This window comes from Lutra lutra, chromosome 17 (genome assembly GCF_902655055.1).
Source record: "Lutra lutra chromosome 17, mLutLut1.2, whole genome shotgun sequence".
NCBI lineage: Eukaryota > Metazoa > Chordata > Mammalia > Carnivora > Mustelidae > Lutra > Lutra lutra.
The window spans coordinates 44,588,488-44,614,056 of record NC_062294.1 but is presented as its reverse complement, the minus strand read 5'-3'; the positions used below and the strand labels follow the sequence as shown (position 1 = coordinate 44,614,056).

General features: G+C 39.0%; 1 protein-coding gene across 1 annotated transcript in view; it reads right to left on the bottom strand.

Moving 5' to 3' along the window:
• LOC125088414 (zinc finger protein 345) overlaps nucleotides 1-25,569 on the bottom strand; it is a 124,758-nt gene that overhangs the window by 4,467 nt on the left and 94,722 nt on the right. The window contains exon 4 of the mRNA XM_047709561.1: nucleotides 21,158-21,162. Coding sequence (XP_047565517.1) covers nucleotides 21,158-21,162 — 5 coding nt within the window. The remainder of the gene's footprint in view (nucleotides 1-21,157; nucleotides 21,163-25,569) is intronic.

The following is a 25,569-nucleotide window of genomic DNA, read 5'->3' as shown; positions in this document are numbered from 1 at the left end:
GAAAAGAAGGGCCATCTGTACCCCAATGTTTATAGCAGCAATGACCACGGTTGCCAAACTGTGGAAAGAACCAAGATGCCCTTCAACGGACGAATGGATAAGGAAGATGTGGTCCATATACACTATGGAGTATTATGGCTCCATCAGAAAGGATGAATACCCAACTTTTGTAGCAACATGGACGGGACTGGCAGAGATGATGCTGAGTGAAATAAGTCAAGCAGAGAGAGTCAATTATCATATGGCTTCACTTATTTGTGGAGCCTAACAAATAGCATGGAGGACAAGGAGAGTTAGAGAGGAGAAGGGAGCTGAGGGAAATTGGAAGGGGAGGTGAACCATGAGAGACTATGGACTCTGAAAAACAATCTGAGGGTTTTGAAGGGGCGGGGGGTGGGAGGTTGGGGGAACCAGGTGGTGGGTATTGTAGAGGGCACGGATTGCATGGAGCACTGGGTGTGGTGCAAAAACAATGAATACTGTTACGCTGAAAATAAATTTTAAAAAAAGATAAATAGTATATTAAGTTGAAAATGCACAAAAAAAGAGTTAATCTAGCCACTTTATGAACTGTAGTCTGATTAGAAATCCTTGGTGTAACATATTCTAAGGGAAAAGGAAAAGGAAAGGAAAAGAAAAGTGTAATAATTATTGAACATGATTTCAGGTAGGTTTTTCAGTCAGTAGTTGTCTAGTATTCTAATTTTGAAACTATTCTCTGGTTTTAGAAAGGAAGACTTGAATAAATATACTCATGTTGTGGGAAATAGGTTTTTCCACTGTTCAAGAAAAAGTTACAAAACAAATATAGAAAAGTGAGACAGAATCTTGTCTTTTGGACTTCTTATAAAATGTTCTTTTTTAAGATTTTATTTATTTAAGATTTTATTTATTTATTTATTTATTTGTCAGAGAGAGAGAGAGAGCACATAAGCAGGCAGAGTGGCAGGCAGAGGCGGAGAGAGAAGCAGGCTCCCTGCCGAGCCAGGAGCCCGATGTGGGACTCGATCCCAGGACACTGGGATCATGACCTGAGCCGAAGGCAGCGGCTTAATCAACTGAGCCACCCAGGCATCCCTAAAATATATGTTCTCTGTCTCTTTCTACTTAATGGATATAAAAGCAATGACAATCCAGTAGTAATGAATACATTGGACACTGATATTGGTCAATGAACACCATTTCCTAATATAAGAAACTAAGGCTTCTTAATGAGTTGGCTTATTCCAAGTTGGGGGAAAGAAAAATACAAGATGAGATTGGAACATATTTTTGTGCCAGAAAACAAGAAGGTCTTTAAAGACTCATGCATACATGAAAAAGGATGCAGAAGCCAGCTGAAAGGGGCTTCCAATGGCCAACTATGAATGACAGTTTAATCATCAAAAAGAAGAATGATTACAATGGGTTATAAGATACTGATTTTTTGGGGGCGCCTGGGTGGCTCAGTGGGTTAAGCCGCTGCCTTCGGCTCAGGTCATGATCTCAGGGTCCTGGGATCGAGTCCCACATCGGGCTCTCTGCTCAGCATGGAGCCTGCTTCCCTCTCTCTCTCTCTGCCTGCCTCTCTGTCTACCTGTGATCTCTGTCTGTCAAATAAATAAATAAAATCTTTAAAAAAAAAAAAGATACTGATTTTTAAAAGAATCAATGAAAAAAAAGAATCAATGAATCTGTAGTGTTTCTCAACAAAAGTGGAGAGGAGAAGCTTTTTTTTTTTTAAACAAAGAAAGACCAACTAATAAATGCAGAAAAAAAGTGATATAATTAGAACTTCACTTTTCCCAAAGCTCAGTGTAAATTGTTTTGAATAAGAACCAATGAATACCAAACATTTTGGGTAAAAGATTTCTACAGGACAATTATACAGTCTCCAAGTATCACTGCCAGACTATTTAGTAGTGATAAGGGGGAAAATGTACCTTTCCAATGAAAGACCTGGTAGTTATCTTCAACCACCACCTGATCAAAATTATCATCCCTATAATGAGAAAACTTGATTTTGCCTCTTGGTATAATGAATTAAGAAGTGCACAGCCCTAGGGGCACCCAGGTGGCACAGTTGATTAAGCATCTGACTCTTGGTTTTGGCTCAGGTTGTGATCTCAGGGTCCTGAGATGAGCCGCACGTTGGGCTCCGCACTCCCTTCAAAGTCTGCTAGGGATTTTCTCTTCCTCTCCCTCTGCTCCTCCCACTTGAGCTCTCTCTCTCTCTAAAAAATAAATATTTTTTTTCATTATTATTTTTAAAGATTTTATTTATTTAAGAGAGAGAGAATGAGAGAGAGACAGATTGAGAGGGGAGAGGTCAGAGGGAGAAGCAGACTCCCCAGCGAGCAGGGAGCCTGATGTGGGACTCCATCCTGGGACTCCAGAATCATGACCTGAGCCAAAAGCAGTTGCTTAACCAACTGAGCCACTCAGGTGCCCCAAATCTTTTTTTTTTTTAAGTGTACAACCTGAATTAAATATCAGATCAGACAAAATTGCTTAATATGAATCTAATCATGGGGTTGCAATTAGATAAATCCTGAATGTAAAACATTACAGGACAATTTGTCTTTCACGATTAAAAAATATTATTTTGAGGGCGCCTGGGTGGCTCAGTTGGTTGAGCAACTGCCTTCGGCTCAGGTCATGATCCTGGACTTCCAGGATCGAGTCCCGCATCCGGCTCCCAGCTCCTTGGGGAGTCTGCTTCTCCCTCTGACCTTCTCCTCTCTCATGTTCTCTTTCACTCATTCTCCCTCAAATAAATAAATAAAATCTTTAAAAATATATTATTTTGAAAAACAACAAAAAATAGGCAAAATATTGTTCTTGATTCCAAGATTAAAACAACATAGAATAATTTATTTTTAAAAGTTGCAAATTCGGGGTGCCTGGGTGGTTCAGTTGGTTATGCGTCAACATTTGAGTCAGGTCATGAGGGCTCTGGAATGGAGCCCTTCCCATCCCCCAGGCTCCCTGCTCAGTGGAGAGCCTACTTCTCCCTCTCTTCCCTGCTTGTGCTCTCTCTTGCTATCACTGTCACTATCTCTGTCTCTCTCTCTGTCTCAAATAAATAAATAAAATCTTTTTTTTAAAAGGTACACATTCCTAAAGGTGATGCAAGAAATTGAACATATGCATTATGTACATTGCTGGAAAAAGCCTTTAAAATTGTCTTTAAAAAAAATCAATAAAAAAATATGGGGAAAATTCATTTACAAAAGAATGTATAGAAGAAAGGAAGTTTCAATTAGAAATTGAAATTGGAGGGCCCCTGGGTGGCTCAGTGGGTTAAGCCTCTGCCTTCGGCACAGGTCATGATCTTAGGGTCCGGGATCAAGCTCCACATCAGGCTCCCTGCTCAGTGGGAAGCCTGCTTCTCCTTCTCCCCCTCCCCCTGCTTGTGTTCCCCCTCTCGCTGAGTCTCTCTCTGTCAAATAAATAAAATCTTAAAAAAAAAAAAAAGAAATTGAAATTGGAAGAATCTGGAAGACAACCTCATTTTATAAGTATATCCTATTATAATATTGATATAATACATCTAAAAGATTATTAAGAAAGGAAGGTATATGATATAGTGTTTTAGAGAAAATTCATGATGCATTTATATGCATCTAATATTTATATGTAATATAAATGGTGTAGTATGCGTGCTATAGTTGACTATTTATGGGATCTAAAACCTCACTTAAAAATTGATTTTTAAAAAGTTAACTTCTATCTGTTCACCTGCATTTCAGATGAAATCATATCCACTATATCTACTCCCCTTTGATTTAACTTGGAGAGGAAAAATAGCTTAGGAGCTAAGAGACGTATAACTTATTTCCAACTCTTACTAGTTGTTGACCTTGGACAAGTTACTTCAAGTGTCTGTGTCTCAGTTTCCTCTTCTGTAAATAGGAAAAAATAGTATTTTTGAAAAATAAAAATCTAATCATGTCACAGCTCTGCTTAAATCTACTTATTTCCATCTCACTCAGAAAAAGTTCAACCACAATTTACAATGTTATTATAAAATGACTCTTTCCAGCATATATCTTTCTGATCACAGATCACAGATTCTCTCCTCTTTGTTTACTCACTGCCCCCATACTGGCCACCTTTGGGCTCCTTATACACAATGAGACTGCCTGCCTCAGGACTTTTGTACTTACTGTGCTCTCTACTCTGAATCATCCATGTTTATGACCTTTTCCCTCTCTCCCATTCTATTTTATGTTGATTTCATGCATCACGCAATTGCTTGATCCTCCTCCTTCACCTCAATCTCTTCTTGTCTGCAACCTCTGCTATCCTACTGCAAGCACATAACTTTTATACCCAAAATTCTGCCATGGTGACTGAAATCACTCCCAGGACTCCAACCATTATAGCTCTGTGAGGCTTTTCCACTTTTCAATCTTTAGCCATTTTTCCTGGTTGTGGTATTTGAACTGCAATTAATTTTACAATTACAATTAATTTTACATTTTGAAAGATTTTTATGTATTTTTAAAAGTTTTTTATTTAAGTTCCAGTGAGTTAAAATGCAGTGTAATATTAATTTCAGGTGTATAATATAGTGATTCAACACCTGCATGTAATACCCCATGTTCATCACAGCAAATGCACTCCTTAATCTCCATCACCTATTTCTCAAACCCTAGGCTATAAATTTCTTAATAGCTGATATATTTTATAATATCTATGTCTCCCAGAAAAATATTCTTCAGTGGTGTCTGGGTGGCTCAGTAGGTTAAGCCTCTGCCTTCAGCTCAGGTCATGATCTCAGGGTCCTGGGATTGAGCCCCACATCAGGTTCTCTGCTTAGCAGAGAGCCTGCTTTCCCCCTTCTCGCTGCCTGCCTTTCTGACTACTTGTGATCTCTCTCTGCCAAATAAATAAGTAAATTTTTTTTAAAGAAAAGAAAAATATTCTCTATAACATAGAATATAATGAAGTGTTGGCTAAATACATGAACCTGAACATATTTAATACCAAAATGTTTAAAGGAGTGACATGTGTATAGACCAAAAGGCAAGAGAGAGAGAACAACTAGGGAATGGGAATTAGATCTCACTTGAAAGTAGATGTTTCTCATTAGAATCACTTACAAGAATAGGCAGAAAATATGAGAGAAAAGAGGCATGGATAGTATCAGGGAGAAGGTGTGGGCATTTGGAAGTTCATGATGACTTTACTTTTCTTAATAGTTGTGGGCCTTTGAGGGGAGATTCCTCCAAATATCTCAAAGATGTGGTCTCTTCACTGAACAGCAAGTTTAGATCCTACATTCCTCTTCCCTTATATAATCATCAGTCACTTACCTAGGTACAAGCCTCTTGTCAGCTCACTGTCAAAAACACTCCAAGGCTCCTTGCCTTGCTCCAACAATGAGATCACATCTGGCTTAGGAATGCAAAGACCTACTCATAAGAGAAGAAAGGAGACTTTTTAGGTTGTAGGTGTCCCAGGACACAAATCCTATTCTGTGATCAGCAAATAAATTGGAAGGGCCACAAAAAAGCAGAGCAGGTGGAGCTTAGGTCTTGGGCCCAATGAAGCTATACAGTCCCAACTCTACAAGCTCAAGTGATGTCTGTAGGAACAGGGAGAAGAAATGGGTAGGATATATGAAAGGAGTTGAGAAAGTCTTCTCAGGGGAAGCAAATATTCCAAAGGGCTCTAGACTTTTTGCACAAAGGTATACTTACCGACTGAGACCAGGTTGCTATAATTCTCCAACATTACATATTTGTACAAATTCCTTTGAGTTGAGTCCAGGCATTCCCACTCTTCCCGAGAAAATTCTATAGACATGTCCCTGAATATCAGAAATCCCTGAAAAAAAAAAAAGGCTCTGAGTTACACTCGTGTAATGAAAATAAATGACTTCAAGGTAGGAAAGATGAGAAACGTAAAAGGAGAAATAAAGGCGAGTTTTACAGAGAAGGAGAGAAATGGAGCACAAACCGGTTGGGCTCAATACCTGTGATGTGGGTGAAAACTAGAGCTAGTGTTAATCAATAAGCAGGCCCCACACAACCCAGCTGCTGCAGATAAAAATGCCTGTGCACAATGAGAGAATTCCAAGATCCATTCTCATTTAAAAATATACTAAATCCAATTAAGAGATCCAGTTAAACAGCTAACTGGTATATAGTATATTCTCAGTAAAGAGAAGTACCCTTATGCTTCCCTTTCTCCCTTGAAAAATCAAGTTATAAATAATAAGTAAACTCTTGGAAGGGTATGAGAGGATAAAATTTTGGAATAATAAGAATATAAAGAAGATCCTGACGTTTTCAACAATCAGAAAGCAGGTCACATGAAAGGTACCAGAAAATAGAAACACAATGTTCTGCAAAATAGTGTCCTGAAGGGGCACCTGCGTGGCTCAGTTGGTTAAGCGGCTGCCTTCAGCTCAGATCATGATTCTAGGATCCTGGGATCGAGCCCCACATTGGGCTCCCTGCTCAGCAGAGAGCCTGCTTCTCTCTCTCCCTCTGCCTGCCGCTCTGCTTACTTGTGCTCTCTATCTCTCTCACAAATAAATAAATAAATAAAATCTTTAAAAAAAAATAGTGCCCTGAAATGAAGAAATAAAACAAAATTTAAAATGTAACAAATTTTGCAATACTGAGAATGAACTGTTGACTAGAGTCATTTATCCAGCCAAAATTCACACAAATGTATGGTTGTATAATACATTTCTAGAGAAGCAAAGAATCAAATATGTATCTCCTAGTACCTTTTCTCTTTTGTTGTTTTTTATTCTTTTATTTATTTTATTTAAATTCAATTAGCCAACATATAATACATTATTATTTTATTTAAAACAGATTTTTCAGTTTATTGAGGTACAATGGACAAATGGATTATATATGTTTAAAGTGTACAATGTGATGATTTGACATATGTATACTTTGTGAAATGATTACCACAATTGGGTTAATTAACACATCCATCACCTCACATGGTTACCTTGTGTGTATGTGTGTGTGTGTGTGTGTGTGGTGAGAACACTTAAGGTCTACCCTTTCTTTTTAAGATTTTATTTATTTAAGAGAAAGAGAGGGAGAGAGGGAGAGAGCACAAGCAGGGGAGAAGGGAGGAAGGGGAAGAGGGAGAGGGAGAAGCAGGCTCCCTGATGAGCAGGGAGCCTAAGGCAAGGCTTGATCCAGCACCCTGGGATCATGACCTGAGCCAAAGGCAGATGCTTAACCAACTGAACCACCCGGGCACCCTAAGGTCTACTCTTCCAGCAAATTTCAAGTACATAACACAGTATGATTAAATATAATCATCATGAGGTCCATTAGATTCCCAGAGTTTATTCATCTATAACAAAGGCCTGTACCCTTTGACCAACATATCCCTACCTCCTCCAACCCAGTTCTTAGCAACCTCTACTTTATTCTGTTCCAGTGAATTGGACTTTTTTTTTTTTAATCTCACACACAAGTGAGATCATTACAGTATTTGCTTTTCTCTGGCTAATTTCACTTAGCATGATATCTTCCAGATACCATCCATGTTTTTGCAAGTGGAAGGATTTCCTTCCTTCTCATAGCTGAATCTTCACTATATGTCACTGTCTGCCTATCTATCTATCATTTATCTATTTAGATGTCTATAAAGATACCTCACATATATTTTATCCATTCATCACTTATCACTGATGAGTGGACACTTAGGTTGTTTCCATACCTTGGCTATTGTAAATGATGCTGGAGTTAAAATGTACATGGCAGTACAGATATCTCTTCAGGATACTGATTTTGATTTCTTAATATTTGTACCCAGAGATAGGACTGCTGAGTCATATAGTAGTTCAATTTTTAATTTCTTGAGAAATCTCCACACTGTATTCCATAGTGGCTCTACCACTTTATATTTCAACCAACAGTGTAAAAATGTTCCTTTTTCTCCACTTCTTCACCAACACTTATCTGTTGTCTTTTTGGTAAAAGCCATCCTAACAGGTATGAGATGATCTCTCATTGCAATCTTCAACTTTCTCTAGTGATTGGTGATGTTAAGCACCTTTTATATGCCAGCTGGCCATTAGTATGTCTTTTCTGGAAAAATGTCTATTCAGATCCTTTTCCCATTTATAAAACAGGGTATTTGGGGGGGGGGTTGCTATTGTGTTCTATAAATCCTTATATATTTTGGATATTAATGGCTTATCAGATATATGGTTTGCAAATATTTTTTCTCATTCCATACATTGTCTTGTCATTTTGTCAACTGTTTCCAGAAGATTTGATAGAAGATTTGATACGCAGAAGATTTTTTGTTTGATGAAATCCTACTGAATCTTACATTTGGAAATTTCCAACCGAATCCTAGTGAGGCAGTACCTACCAATTGACCCTGCCTGCCCAGGAGGGTGTGAGAATATTCTCACACTATGGCTAGTATAGTTAATACCTAATTTCTATATTGTTGCCAATATGAGAAGTAAAAATGGAAGTTCTCATTTACATTTCAAATAATGTTGATAATTATTTTTATAATATTATAAGGTTGACTACTTCTGCCTAGTTCTTACTGCAATTCCTATAGTATGAATTATTTTTTTATATTCTGACCAGTTCTTAATGAAGTTAGTGTTTTTCTCTTATTGAGATTAGTAGTAAGTTATAGTTTGCCACAAATGTATCATAGTTTGTCACTTAGGCAAAAAGTCATACTTGAGAATCTTTTCCACAAAGGACTCCTGGGCTTGCATTATTAAAAAATATTATCTTCTTTTCAAACTCACATGGAACATTCACAGATATAGACCACATTCTGGACCACAAAATATACCCTAACACTTAAAAGAATAGAAATCATACAATTGTCTACTCTCAAATAACAATGATATTAAACTAGAAATTGATTAACAGAAAGCTAACTAGAAAATCCCAAAATATATGAAGATTAAACAACATATTTCTAATAGGTCAAAGAAGAATGTTCAGAGAAATTTTAAAATATTTTAACTAAATGAAAATGAAAACAGACTATCAAAATTTATGGGATGCAGCAAAAGCAGCGCCCAGATGGAAATTTATAGCAATTAACATATATATTAGAGAAGAAGAAAAATCTGAAACCAAAAATCTAATTTCCACCTTAAGAAACTAGAAAAAGAACAAATTAAATCCAAAGGAAGGAGAAATATTGAGAGAGCAGAACTCAATGAAATTAAAAACAGGGAATCAACATAGAAGACAACAAAACCAAAGGACATTTTTTAAAGATCAATAAAATAAATAAGCCTCTAGCTAGGCTAACTAAGAAAAAATAGAGAAGACATGAATTACTAATATCATAAATGAAAAAGGGGATAGCACTACATATTGCATAAATATGAAAAGATAATAAAATAATACTATGAACAACTATCACACAGATTTGATAACTAGATGAAATGAAATAATTCTTTGAAAGATAAAGTATGCTGGGATACTTGGGTGGCTCAGTCATTAAGCATCTGCCTTCAGCTCAGGTCATGATCCCAGGACCCTGGGATGGAGCCCTGCATCAGGCTCCCTGCTCAGCAGAAGGCCTCCTTCTCTCTCTTCTACTCTCCCTACTTATGTTCCCTCTCTCGCTGTCTCTCTGTCAAAAAAAATAAATAAAATCTTAAAGAAAGAAAGAAAGATAAAGTATGCCAAAACCCATGCAAGATGAAGTAGACAATCTGAATAGGTGTTAAGTCTATAAATGAAATTGAGTCAATAATTCTTAAATTTCAAAACCAGAAAGCACCAGGCTCAAATGTATTCACTGGTGAATTTATCAAACAATTGAGGAAGAAATTGTTCCCATTCTCTATAATGTCTTTCAGAGGATAAAAGCAGAAGAATTACTTCCTAAGTCATTCTGAAGTCAATATTAATCTAACACCAAAACCAGACAAAACATTAAAAAAAAAAAAAAAAAGAAAGAAAGAAAACTGCAGACCAGTATCTCTCATGAACGTAGATGTAAAAATCCTTACTAAATAATAGCAACTGAATCCAAGGATATATAAAAAGAATTATTTAGCATGACAAAATAGATTTATCCCAGGTACAAAAGGCTGGTTCAAACCTTGAAAATAAATTAATGTGATCCACCACATGAACAGACTAAAAAATTAAAATCCCATGATCACAGGGTGCCCGGGTGGCTCAATCAGTTAAAACCTCTGCCTTCAGCTCAGGTCATCATCCCAAGGTCCTGGGATCAAGTCCTGCATCGGGCTCTCTGCTCAGCGGGGAGCCTGCTTCCCCCCATCTCTCTGCCTCTCTACCTACTTGTGATCTCTCTCTGGCAAATAAATAAATAAAATCTTTTTTAAAAAATCTCATGATCATATCAATAGATTCAGAAAAAGCTTTCAACAAAATCTAACATGGATTCATGATAAAACTCTCAATAGAATCACAGATGGTGGCACAGTAGGAGGATCCTAGGTTCACCTGGTCCCATGAACACAAGTAGATAACTATCAAATCATCCTAAATACTCCAGAAATCAACCTGAAGACTGACAGAACAAACTCCACAACTAAAGGGAGAAAAGAGGCCACATTGAAGAAGGTAGAAGTATGGAGACATGCTTCGTGTGAGAAACAGATTGTTGGTGCTGCAGAAGGGAGGGAGCCATGATCATAAAGAAGTGTGAGAGAGAGGAGCACACAAGGGAACACACAAAGAGAAAGTTTCCCCAAAGCCATTGGCTGAGGAAAAAAGAGGGGCTGAATTTTGGGAGTTCTTGCAATCAGTGGAGCTTAAAGCCTGGAGTTTTTAAAGTCAGCAGGCTTGGCTGGGATAGAGCCTGGAGGGCTCCATGCTGTTCCTGGAGAGAAGGCAGGCAAACAATCCAGGGACAGACAGCATGGAAACAGTGATTTGAAGAACACTTGGGACACAGAGTGGGGAGACTATTCACTCTGCTCAGTGCATCAATAAGACACAGCATTCACAGAAACACCTCTCTGTAAACAAATGGTCAGTACCATTTCCCTCCCTTGCCCCTCAGCATAAACACAGAGCCAACCATGGGAAGCACCACAGCTCTACTACTGGCTGCCTAACTTGAAAACACTAAGTCCTAGCCCCCTGTGCTTGGGAGAGACTGCCCTTCTCAGTCATGCCTGCCTCAGTCCTAGTGTAGCTGGTCCCTCCCCCAGAAGACCAGGACAGACCCCAGACCACACTATGTCTCCCAACCAGAGAGTTCTGCAGGACATCAGTTCTGGTGGAGGTAGTGTCAGTTCTGATTTCACAAGCACACCAGAGCACACCTAATTAAAACTTATTATATTGAGGCCAGGGGCCAAACACTGCTCACTGCAGGCAAGAAGAGTCTCTGCAGATGACTGGCCTGAAGGATAGAGCAGCCAAAACACAACAGCAGAGCATACTCAGCACATGCCAGAGATCTTCCTGAAGCACCAGGCCCTAGGCACTACATGACCTTGTTCAGAAAATCATTACTTTCAGGAGCAGAAGACATAACTGGCTTTCTAACACTGACAAGAAGGCAGATACCTAGAGAAAACACAAAGATAGAAGAATTTATCCCAAATGAAAGAATAAGATAAGGCCAGGGAAAGGGATGTAAATGAAATGATATAAATAATATACCTGATGGAGAATTTAAAACAACAATCACCACTAGGCATGAGAAATGAACAGAAGACATCGATGAGACACTTAGAACAGAGATAAAGAGTTAAAAAAGGAATTAATCACAGATGAAGAGTGCAATAAGAGACTAGAAACACATCTGATGTAACGAACATCAGGCTGAGAGAAGCAGAGGAATGAATACGTGATATAGAAGAAAAAGTAATGGAAAGTAATGAAGCTGAAAAAAAGAGAAAAGGAAGAATTATGCAACACAAGAATAGACTTAGGGAACTCAGTGAGTTCATCAAATGTAATCACATTTGTATTATAGGAGTCCCAGAAGAAGGAGAGAAAAGGTGGCAGAAAATTTATTTGAAGAAAAAGCTGAAAACTTCCCTATATGGGGAAGGAAACAGACATCTAGATTCAAGAAGCAGAGAGAATTAATATCAAGGGGGCCCTGGGTGGCTCAGTGGGTTAAAGCCTCTGCCTTTGGCTCGGGTAGTGATCCCAAGGTCCTGGAATCGAGCCCTGCATCAGGCTCTCTGCCCCGTGGAAAGCCTGCTTCCTCCTCTCTCTCTCTGCCTGCCTCTCTGCCTACTTGTGATCTCTGTCAAATAAATAAATAAAATCTTTTTAAAAAATCAACAAAAGCAAGCCAACACCAAGACATGTTGTAACTAAATTTGCAAAATAGAGTGATAAAGAAAAAATCCTAAACACTACAGACAAACGAAGTCCCTAATTTATAAGGGAAGACCTGTAAGTCTAGCTGAAGATCTCTCAACAAAAACTTAGGAAGCTGAAGCAAATGGCATGATATATTCAACATGCTGAATGGGGAAAATCTGCAGACAAGAATACTGTCTCCAGCAAGGCTATCATTTGGAATAGAAGGAGTTCCCTCAGACAAACAAAAACAAAAGGAGTTCATGACCACCAAACCAGTCCTGCAAGAAATGTTAACAGGGACTATTTGAGTGGAAAGGAAAGACCAAAAGTGACGAAAACAAGAAAGGAACAGAGAAAATCTCAGAAGCAATGACAAAACAAGTAATAAAATGGCACTAAATACATATCTATCAGTAATTACTCTGATATAAATGGACTAAAATGCTCCAATCAAAAGACATAGGGTGTCAGGATGGATTTTTTTAAAAAAATAAGACCCATCTATATACTGTCTACAGGGGACTCATTTTATTTACTTATTTTTAAAGATTTTATTTATTTGAGAGAGAAACAGAGAGAGCACAAGCAGAGGGAGAGGCAGAGCCAGAGGAATAGAGACAAGCAGACTTCCTCCTGAGCAGGGAGTCCAACACGGAGCTTGATCCCAGGACCCCAAGACCACGACCGGAGCCAAAGTCAGATATTTAACCAACTGAGCCACCCAGGTACCCCCAAGGGGCTCATTTTACACCTAAAGACAGGTGCAGATTGAAAGTGAGGGGATGGAGAACCATTTATCATGCAAATGGCTGTCCAAAGAAAGCCAGAGTAACAATATTTATATTGGATAAACAAATCTTTTTTTAAAGATTTTATTTATTTATTTGAGAGAGACAGCATGAGCAGGGAGAGGAGCAGAAGGAGAGGGAGAAGCTGACTCCCCACTGAGCAGGGAGCCTAGTGCAGGGCTTGATCCCAGGACTCAGGGATCATGACCTGAACCAAAGGCAGATGTTTAAGTGATTAAGCCACCCAGGAGCTCCACAAACAAGATTTTAAAACAAAGAGATGAAGAAGGGCACTATGTCAGAATAAAGGGGACAATTCAACAAGAAGTACTAACAATTGCAAATATTTATGTATCAACATGGGAGACCAAATATATAAAATGAAATAAACATGAAGGAACTCATTAATAATAATACAGTAATAGTAGGAGACTTTAACATATGGACAATGGACAGATCATCTAAGCAGGAAATCAATAAGGAAACAATGGCTTTGAATTACACACTGGGTCAGATGGACTTAACACATACAATCAGAACATTTCATCCTAAAGCAGCAGAATACATATTTTTTCCAAGTGTACATGGAACTTGTCCAGAATAGATTACACACTAGTTCACAAATCAGTCCTCAACAAAAGTACAAAAAGATTGAGATCATACCATGCATATTTTCTGACCACAATGCTATGAAACTTGAAGTCAACCACAAGAAAAAATTTGGAAGGATCACAAATACATGGAGGTTAGACAACATGCTACTGAACAGTGAATGGGTCAACCAGGAAATCAAAGAGGAAATAAAAAACAAATTGAAATGAAAACCACAGTCCAAAACCTTTGGGATGCAGGAAAAAAATGGTCCTTAGAGGGAAATATATAGCAATACAGGCCTACCTTAAGAAGCAAGAAAAATCTCAAATAAACAACCTAATCTTATACCTAAAGGAGGCAGAAAAATAACAAACAAGACCTAAAACCAATAGAAGAAATGAAATAATAAGGACTAGAGCAGAAATAAATGAAATATAAACTAAAACAAACAAACAGTAGAACAGATCAATAAAACCAAGAGCTGGTTCTTTGAAAAGATCAAGAAAATTGATATACCTTTAGCCAGGCTCATCAAAGGGAGGGAGGGAGGACCAGGGGAAGGGAGAGAGAGAGAGAACTTAAAGAATTAGAAATGAAACAGGAGAAATAACAACCAACACCACAGAAATGCAAAGGATTATAAGAGAATATTATACAAAATTACATACCAACAAATTGGGCAACCTAGTAGAAATGGATACATTCTTAGAAACACATAACCTCTGAGAGAGAGAGAGAAAGAAAGGAAGGAAGGAAGAAAGGAAGGGTGGGAGGGAGGGAGCAGGAGAGAGAGAAAGAGAAAGAGGAAGGAAGGAAGGAAGAGAAGGAAGGAGGGAGAGAGGGTAGGTGGGAGGGAGGAAGGGAAGGAAGGAAGGAAAGAAAGAAAAGGAAAAAAGAAAGAAAAGAGAAAGGAAAAGAAGGAAGGAAAAGGGAGGGGAACCTCTCAAAACTGAATCAGGAGTAAATAGAAAATCTGAATAGACTGATTACCAGCAAATAAACTGAATCAGTAATCAAAAATCTCCAAACAAACAGAAGGTCTAGGACCAGATGGTTTCACAGGTGAATTCTACCAAACATTTAAAGAAGAGTTAATACCTATTCTCAAACTACGTCAAATAATGGAAGAGGAAGGAAAGCTGACAAATTAATTCTATGAGGCCAGCATTACACTCATACCAAAACCAGACAAAGATATCACTAAAAAAGAGAGCTACAGGCCAGTATCCCTGATGAACATAGATGCAAAAATCCTCAACAAATACTAGCAAATTTGATCCAACAATACATTTTAAAAACCATTTACCACAATCAAGTGGGATTTATTCCTAGAATGCAAGGGTGGTTCAATATTCACAAATCAATAAATGTGATACATTAAATCAAAAAGAGAAAGGATAAATACTATATGATCATTTCATTAGATGTAGAAGAAGCATTTAACAAAGTACAACATCCATTTATGATAAAAGCCCTCACAAAGTAGGGATAGAGGGAACATACCTCAATATAATAAAGGCCATACATGAAAAGCTAACATTATCCTCAACAGGGAAAAACTGAGTTTTTCCTTTAAGATCAGGATGTCCACTCTTGCCACTTTTATTCAAGATAGTACTGGAAGTCCCAACCACAGCAATCAGAAAACAAAAAGAAATAAAAGCATCCAATTGTTAAGGAAGAAATAACACTTTCACTCTTTGCAGATGACATGATACCACATAGAAAACCCTGAAGATTCCACCAAAAAATGGTAGAAATGATAAGTGAATTCAGTACAGTCCCAGGATAGAAAATTAACATTGACAAATCTATTGCATTTCAATGAAAGTGAAACAACAACAACAACAGTGTAGCAATACTTATATTAAACAAAATAGACTTTTGAAAAAAGACTGTAACAAGATACAAAGAAGGGCATTATGTTACGATAAAGGAATCAATCCAACAAGAGGCTGGGTATACAGCCAAAGGAAATGAAAACAGGATTTTGACTGCATATACACAATCCCATGATTATTGCAGCATTGTTTGCAATAGCTAAGATATGGAACCAACCCAAATACCCCTCAATGGATGAACAGATAGAAAAGATGTGGTATGTACAATGGAATATTACTCAGTTGTGAGAAAGAATATCCTTCTATTTGCAACAACATTGATGAACCCTGGGCACATTATTCTAAAAGAGACAAGTCAAAGACAGTTACTGTGTGATATCACTTAATATATGGAACCTAAATAAATGTGTACAAAATAGAGTAAAATGGGTACAAGGGGATGGTGGGAGTGGATAAGAACAAAGATGTTTAAGGGTAGAAACTTGCAGTGAGTAGTAAATAAGCCACAGAAATCCAATGCACAGTATAATGAATATAGACAATAATATTACACTATAATTATGGGATAAATATTGCTACATTGGCCATCATATTACAATACAAAAATGTAAGAAACTAATACATTGTACACCTTAAACTTAGGCAATGTTACATGTCAAATTTATTCAATAAAAAAAATCAATGGAACAATATAGTCCAGAAAGTGTTGCACATAAATATAATCATATAATCCCTGATCTTTGAGAAAGGGGCAGAAGAAATATAATGGAACCACAGACTTTTCAACAAATGGTGCGGGAAAAATTGCACATCCACATGCAAAATGAATCTAGATAAGAGTATCTTGTACAAAAATTAACTAAAAATGGGCAACAGATTTATATGTAAAATGTAAAGCTATCAAACTCCTAGAAGTGAACAGAGTAGAAAGTCTAGAAGATTCTAGGTTTGGTGATGAATTTCTAGATACAACACCAAAGGTGTGATCCATGAAAGAAATAACTGATAAGCGGGACTTCATTAAAGTTAAAAACTGTTCTGTTGAAAGATGATTTCAAGAGAATGAGAACACAAGTCACAGAGTGGGAGAAAGTATTTGCAAAAGGCAATCTGATAAAAGACTATTGTCCAAAATATTTTTTTTTAAAGATTTTATTTATTTATTTGAGAGAGAGACAGTGAGAGAGGGCATGAGCGAGGAGAAAGTCAGAGAAGCAGACTGCCCATGGAGCTGGGAGCCCGATGCGGGACTCGATCCTGGGACTCCCAGGATCATGACCTGAGCCGAAGGCAGTCGTCCAACCAACTGAGCCACCCAGGCGTCCCAAAATATTTTTAAAAACACTTTGAACTCAATAGGAAAATAAACCACATTTTGAAATGTGGGCCAGGGGCACCTGGGTGGCTCAGTGGGTTAAAGCCTCTGCCTTCGGCTCAGGTCATGATCCCAGGGTCCTGGGATGGAGCCCCGCATCGGGCTCTCTGCTCGGCAGGGAGCCTGCCTACCCCTCTCTCTGTGCCTGCCTCTCTGCCTACTTGTGATTTCTGTCTGTCAAATAAATAAAATCTTTAAAAATAATAAAAATAAATTTTAAAAAATGTGGGCCAAACCTTAATAGAAATCTCATCAAAGAAGATAGGCAGATAGAAAATAAGTCCATGAAATAATACTCTACATCATAAGCCAACAGGGAAGTGCAAATTAAAATAACATTGAGATACTACAACACACTTATTACAATGGACAAAATCTGACAACACCAAATGCTGGTGAGAATGAAAAATGACAGGAAATTTCATTCATTACTAATGGAAATGCAAAATGGTTCACATACTTTGGTGGTTTCTTATAAAATGAAATATACTTTTAACACACAATCAAGAAATTGGGCTTCTGGGTATTTACCCAAAGGAGTCAAAAATTTACATCCACACAAAAACCTGCAAATGGGAGCGTGGAGCCTGCTTTCTCCTCTCTCTGCCTGCTTGTGATCTCCGTCTATCAAGTAAATGAATAAAATGTTTTTTAAAAAACCTGCAAATGGATATTCATAGCAGATTTATTCACAATTTCCAAGACTTGGGAAAAAAACAAGATGTCCTTCAATAGATGAATGGGTAAATAAATTATAGTACATTGAGAAAATACAATATTATTCAGTACTAAAAAGGAATGAACTATCAAGACAGGAACAGACATGTAGGAATTGTAAGTGCTTTTTACTAAGTGAAAGACTTAGCCAATATAAAAAGACTATATTCTGTATATAATTCCAATTATATGACATTCTAGAAAAGGCAAAACTATAGAGACAGTAAAAATATCAGTGATTACCATGAGCTGTGGCAATGGGAGAGAGATAAATAGGCAGAATACAGATTTTTAGGGCAGTGAAAATACTCCATTGGATGCTATAACAATGGATACATGTCATTATATATTTGTCCTAAACCACAGAATGTACAACACCAAGAACTAACTCTCACAGAAACTGTGATGGATGATAATGATATGTCAATGTAGGTTATAACAAATGTTCTACTCTGGTGAGGGATGTTGATAATGGGGGGTGGCTATGAGAGACTATGGACTCTGAAAAACAATCTGAAGGGTTTGAAGAGGTGGGGGGTGGGAGGTTGGGGGAACCAGGTGGTGGGTATTAGAGAAGGCACGGATTGCATGGAGCACTGGGTGTGGTACAAAAACAATGAATACTGTTATGCTGAAAATAAATTTTAAAAAAATGAAAAAAAAAAGTCTTAAACACACACACTCACTCACACACACACACACACACACACACACACAGTAACAGGTGGGTGTCAATCTATGAAGATGCAATGTGTCAAGAAATAACACAAATTGTCACCAGAAGACCTGTCTTATAAGAAATGGTAAAGGACATTTTACAGTTTTAATGAAATGAATTTAAAAAGCAACATGATACAAACATAATGATTCAAAGGGGCATGGACACCTCAATGTTTATAGCAGCAATGTCCACAATATCCAAACTATGGAAAGAGCGGAGATGTCCATCAACAGATGAATGGATAAGGATTTCCTGTCAAACAAAAAGAATGAAATCTTGTCACTTGCAATGAAATGGATGGAACTAGAGGGTATGATGCTAAGCAAAATAAGTCAGTCAGAGAAAGACAAATACCATCTGATTTCACTCATATGTGGAATTTAAAAAACAAAATGGATGAACATGGGGGAAGGGAAGGAAAAATAAAATAAGATGAAAATTGAGAGGGAGGCAAACTATAAGAGATGCTGAACTCTAGGAAACAACCTGAGGGTTGCTGAAGGGGAGGGGATGTGTGTGAGGGGAAGGGATAATTGGATGGTAGACATTAAGGAGGGCACTTGATGTAAAGAGCACTGGGTATTATATGCTACTGATGAATCACTAAATTCTACCTCTGAAACTAATTTTAAAAGGCATATGAAGATGTAAATCTCACTGGAAAAGACAAAATACTGTAATACCATAATGGTGTTATGTATATTTTAACACCAGTAAAATAGTTAAAAGATATAAGTATTAAGAATAACCATAACCAGGGGGTGCCTGGGTGGCTCAGTGGGTTAAAACCTCTGCCTTGGGGGGGGGGGGGTGGAGACAAGATGGCGGGGAAGTAGGAGGAGGCGCCTTTTCAACCTGTACCCTAAAGTGAGCTGATTACCTACCAAAGAATTCCGATCACCCATAAAATCAGCCTGAGATCAGACTTATACACGTCTGGATCTCTACAGGGGCAGAAGATGCCAGTGGGCAGGTAAAGTGGAGTGGGAACGTCGGACTGATATCAGAAGATAAACAAAAGGGGGAGGGAGCCACCAGTGGTGACTGGTTGGAAAGTAATACCCTAATACGAGAGTGCCCTGCATCTGAGGACAACCATTAACTTGGAGACTGGTTGAAAGCACTCCAAAAGAGCAAAGGATCATGGGGGGGGGGGGGGTGGATTGTGGGAATCGGGGCGGCTAGGGACAGGGGCTTAAGTCCCTGGACCCAGGACAGCCTCCCCTGGCGCTGAGCCAGAGAGAGTGCAGCGGAGAAACCAGGTCTTGGTCCCTGAGCCACCAGCACGCCCGAGAACGCGTGGGGTCTGGCTCCTGTGAGGGGCTGGGAGCCTCGCCAGATGGCAGAACACTGAGCCCTGCTACAGAGCCTGAGACACCGGCGCCCCTTACCGTCCCCTGAGAGAGGTGCACAAAGGCCCACCTGGCACTCTTATTAGACCCGCACCATTGTTTCAGAGCCTGAGACACGCGCCCCAAACTCTCCCCTGAGAAAGGTGCGCAAAGGCCCAGCCTGGTGCTTTCGGATCTGCGCCCCGCTCTCAGAGCCTGAGACGCGCGCGCGACCCACAGCCTCCCCTGAGAGAGGTGCGCGCAAGCTGGGAGCTCTTAGACCCAGAAAGACCAGGCACTCCCAGCCCGGGCCAGCGGGAAAATGTCAGTGTGCAATCGCTGCTTGGAACCTCTCCGGCGGTCTAGAGCTGCCCAGACAGCCGCCGCTGCAGTGGTTTTGGGTACAAGCAGAAGATCCTGCGTCCCCAGGGGACCGCGACTCAGAACCTGCTCTGCCAGCGGCCAAGGGGGAAGTTATATGGGCTCTGCAGCACCCACAGAAGAGCAGACTAAGGCTTCTCTCTGAGAGGGAGGTCAGGGTGCAGTTTGCTTTCCTCTAAACCTACAAAAACCATCAAAAGCGGTCAAGGCAAGAGAAAAAAAAAGTGAACAAACATAAAAACCTCCAGAGAACAAAAGCCTGAAAAAAACAGTTTCCTCAGAGCCCACCTTGAGGGGGGCGGGAGGACTTAACTCAGGGAACATCATTGACTGAAAACCCACGTGGCAGGCCCCTCCCCCAGAAAACCAACCAGGAAAGGAAAAAAAAAAAAAAAAAGACTACAGGAGAACAACCACCACTACTTCATAGGACAACTTTTTTTTTTTTTTTTTAAAGATTTTATTTATTTATTTGACAGAGAGAAATCACAAGTAGGCAGAGAGGCAGGCAGAGAGAGAGAGGAGGAAGCAGGCTCCCTGCTGAGCAGAAAGCCCGATGTGGGGCTCGAACCCAGGACCTGGGATCATGACCTGAGCCGAAGGCAGCGGCTTAACCCACTGAGCCACCCAGGCGCCCCCATAGGACAACTTTTATTTTTAATTTGTTCCCACTATTCTGGCTCATTTTTTTTTAAATACAGATAATTTTTTTAAAGATTTTATTTATTTATTTGACAGAGAGAGATCACAAGTAGATGGAGAGGCAGGCAGAGAGAGAGAGAGAGAGGGAAGAAGGCACCCTGCTGAGCAGAGAGCCCGATGCGGGACTCGATCCCAGGGCCCTGAGATCATGACCTGAGACGAAGGCAGCGGCTTAATCCACTGAGCCACCCAGGCGCCCCATAATATAGATAATTTTTTAACCTATTTACCATCACAGTGAGCTGTCCAGTACATCAAATTCCATAATAACCTTCTAACCTGAACTTTTTGATACATACACCTGTGTTTTTCTTTTGCATTTCTATTTTTTAAATTTCTTTTTTTTATTTTATTTTAGTTTAGTCTAGTTTATTCCTTTTTTATTTTTATTTTCTAATATTTATATAGAGTTAAACTTCAAAGTAATCCCCTTTCCCCAATCAATACTACCCCTATAGGTAAACCAATTTTTAATCCCCCTTTATCTTAGGAAAGTTGAGTCCTTTAACAAAGATATCAAGATACATCCAGGAAGAAACAAACTTCTTCGCCCACACTGAGAATTTATAACCACTCTCCCATCTTTTTCTTCCACCAGTGTTTCTGTATTTTTGGGTTTCTCCTGATAGTATATAAATCTTACACTTGGGGTTCTTTTTGATGAGGTTCTTCCTTTATTTGCTTATATATATATATTTTTTTCTCTTATCATATACTTTTATCAGTCTTTTTGTTTGTCTGTTTTTGTTTGTATACTTCATAAATCTTACCTTGGGGCCCATTTGGGCTGAATCTTCTCTTTTATCTTCCCTTTCTTTCCTGTCTCTCTCTCTCTCTTTTTTTTTTTTTTTCTTTTCTTTTTTCTCTCCTTTGGGTGGGGAATCCTGATTGCTCAGAAGTGTTCCAGGGTGCACCTTGACTGCACCACAGTCAATACATCCAGCTACATCTGTTCAGTCATCTCTCACCAAAATGACTAGGAGAAGGAATGCCCAACAGAAGAAAAATACAGAGGATGGACCTTCTGCAACAGAGCTAATGGCTATCATCATAGACAGTATGTCGGAAAGAGAATTCAGGCTAACAATTATCCAGGCAATAGCTAGGTTGGAGAAAGCCATGGATGACCAAACGGAATTGATTAGGGCTGAACTGAAAGCAACCAGAGATGATGTTCACAAGGTTAGGGCAGAGCTGAAAGCTACCAGGGATGAGGTTCACAATGCTCTCAATGAGTTCCAACCTAATCTAAATTCTCTCAAAGCTAGGGTAACTGAGACAGAAGATAGAATTAGTGATCTGGAGGACAAACAGAGAGAAAGGATCAGGAGGAAGCCTGGAACAAACAGCTTAGAAGCCACGAAAACAGAATCAGGGAAATAAATGATGCCATGAAACGTTCCAACGTCAGAATTATTGGAATCCCTGAAGGGGAGGAGAAAGAAAGAAGTCTAGAAGATATAGTGGAACAAGTTCTTCATGAAAATTTTCCCAATCTCAGCATAACAAATAGCATGGAGGACAAGGGGAGATGGAGAGGAGAAGGGAGTTGAGGGAAATTGGAAGGGGAGGTGAACCATGAGAGACTATGGACTCTGAAAAACGATCTGAGAATTTTGAAGGGGTGGGGGGTGGGAGGTTGGGGGCACCAGGTGGTGGGTATTGTAGAGGGCACGGATTGCATGGAGCACTGGGTGTGGTGCAAAAATAATGAATACTGTTATGCTGAAAAAAATAAAAAAAAAATTAGAAAAAAAAATTTTCCCAATCTCGCGAATGGAACCAGCGTTCATGTACTAGAGGCTGAACAGTCTCCACCCAAGATTATAGATTCCAAAAAAAAAAAATCAAGGCACCTGATAGTCAAATTGAGGAATCACTATTGTAGATATAATCTCTTGAAAGCCACTAGGACAAAGAGGGTCCTTACTTACAGAGGAAAGCCCATCAAAATAACATCAGACCTGTCCACAGAGACCTGGCAAGCCAGAAAGGGCTGGCAACATATATTCAGGGCACTAAATGAGAAGAACATGCAGCCAAGAATACTTTATCCAGCAAGACTGACATTCAAAATGAATGGAGAGATAAAGAGTTTCCAAGACTGGCAAGGCTTAAAAGACTATGCAACCACCAAGCTGACACTACAGAAAATACTAAGGGGGGTTCTATAAGAGGGAAAATCCCAAGAATAGCATTGAACAGAAATATAGAGACAATCTACAGAAAGAAAGACTTCAAAGGTAACACGATGTCAATAAAAACCTATCTATCAATAATCACTCTCAATGTGAATGGCCTAAATGCACCCATAAAATGGCACAGGGTTGCAGACTGGATAAAACGACAGGACCCATCCATATGTTGTCTACAAGAGACCCATTTTGAACCTAAAGATACACCCAGACTGAAAGTGAAGGGATGGAGAAGCATCTTTCATGCCAATGGGCCTCAAAAGAAGGCCGGGGTAGCAATTCTCATATCAGATAAATTAGATTTTAAACTAAAGACTGTAGTCAGAGATACAGAAGGACACTACATCATTCTTAAAGGGATTATCCACCAAGATGACCTAACAATTGTAAATATCTATGCCCCCAATATGGGAGCAGCCGATTACATAAGAAAACTGTTAATCAAGATAAAGAGTCATATTGATATGAATACATTAATAGTAGGAGATCTTAACACACCTCTCTCAGAAATAGATCATCGAAGCAGAACATCAATAAAGAAACAAGAGCATTGAATGACACATTGGACCAGATGGACCTCATAGATATATACAGAACATTCCACCCTAAAACAACAGAATACTCATTCTTCTCAAGTGCACATGGAACCTTCTCAAGAATAGACCACATACTGGATCACAAACCAGGACTCAACTGATACCAAAAGACCGAGATTATTCCCTGCACATTCTCAGATCACAATGCTTTGAAACTGGAGCTCAATCACAAGGAAAAGTTCAGAAGGAACTCAAACACCTGGAAGCTAAAGACCACCTTGCTTAAGAATGCTTGGATCAACCAGGAGATCAAAGAAGAACTGCAACAATTCATGGAAACCAATGAGAATGAAGACACTTCGGTCCAAAACCTATGGGATACAGCAAAGGCGGTCCTAAGGGGGAAATACATAGCCATCCAAGCCTCCCTCAAAAAAATTGAAAAATCCAGAACACACCAGCTGTCTCTATACCTTAAAGAACTGGAGAATCAACAACAAATCAAACCAACTCCACACATAAGAAGGGAAATAATCAAGATTAGAGTTGAGATCAATGAGGTAGAAACCAGAGATACAGTAGAACGTATCAATGAAACTAGAAGCTGGTTTTTTGAAAGAATCAATAAAATCAATAAACCATTGGCCACACTAATCCAAAAGAAAAGAGAGAAAGCCCAAATTAACAAAATTAGGAATGAAAAGGGAGAGATCACAACTAACACCAAGGAAGTAGAAACAATCATCAGAAGTTATTATCAACAGTTATATGCCAATAAGCTAAGCAACCTAGATGAAATGGATGCATTCTTGGAAAACTATAAATTCCCAAAATTGAACCAGGAAGAAATTGACAACCTGAATATACAGATATCTAGTAACGAGATTGAAGCAGTGATCAAAAACCTCCCAAAAAACAAGAGCCCAGGACCTGATGGATTCCCTGGGGAATTCTACCAAACTTTCAAAGAAGAAATAACACCTATTCTCCTGAAGCTGTTTCCAAAAATTGAAGCAGAAGGAAAACTCCCAGACTCTTTCTGTGAAGCCAGCATTACCCTGATCCCCAAACCAGGCAAAGACCCTACCAAAAAGGAGAATTTCAGACCAATATCACTGATGAATATGAATGCTAAGATTCTCAACAAGATCCTAGCAAACAGGATCCAACAGGACATTAAAAAGATTATCCACCGGGGCACCTGGGTGGCTCAGTGGGTTAAAGCCTCTGCCTTCGGCTCAGGTCATGATCTCAGGGTCCTGGGATCAAGCCCCGCATCGGGCTCTCTGCTCAGTGGAGAGCCTGCTTCCTCCTCTCTCTCTCTCTGCCTGCCTCTCTGCCTACATGTGATCTCTGTCTGTCAAATAAATAAATTAAAAAAAAAAAAAAAAGATTATCCACCATGACCAGGTAGGATTCATTCCTGGGCTACAAGGATGGTTCAACATTCGCAAATCAATCAATGTGATAGAACAAATTAATATGAGAAGAGAGAAGAACCACATCGTCCTCTCAATTGATGCAGAAAAAGCATTTGACAAAATCCAGCATCCATTCCTGATCAAAATGCTTCAAAGTATAGGGATAGAGGGAACATTCCTGAACTTCATAAAATCTATCTATGAAAGACCCACAGCAAATATCATCCTCAATGGGAAAAAGCTTGCAGCCTTCCTGTTGAGATCAGGAACACAACAAGGATGCCCACTCTTACCACTCTTGTTCAATGTAGTATTAGAAGTCCTAGCAACAGCAATCAGACAACAAAGAGAAATAAAAGGTATCCAAATGGGCAATGAAGAAGTCAAACTCTCTCTCTTCGCAGATGACATGATTCCTTATATGGAAAACCCAAAAGACTCCACCCCCAAACTACTAGAACTCATACAGCAATTCAGTAACGTGGCAGGATACAAAGTCAATGTACAGAAATCAGTGGCTTTCTTTTACACTAACAATGAAAATACAGAAAGGGAAATTAGAGAATCGATTCCATTTATGATAGCACCAAGAACCATAAGATACCTGGGAATAAACCTAACCAAAGAGGTAAAGGATCTGTACTCGAGGAACTACAGGACACTCATAAAAGAAATTGAAGAAGACACAAAAAGATGGAAGACAATTC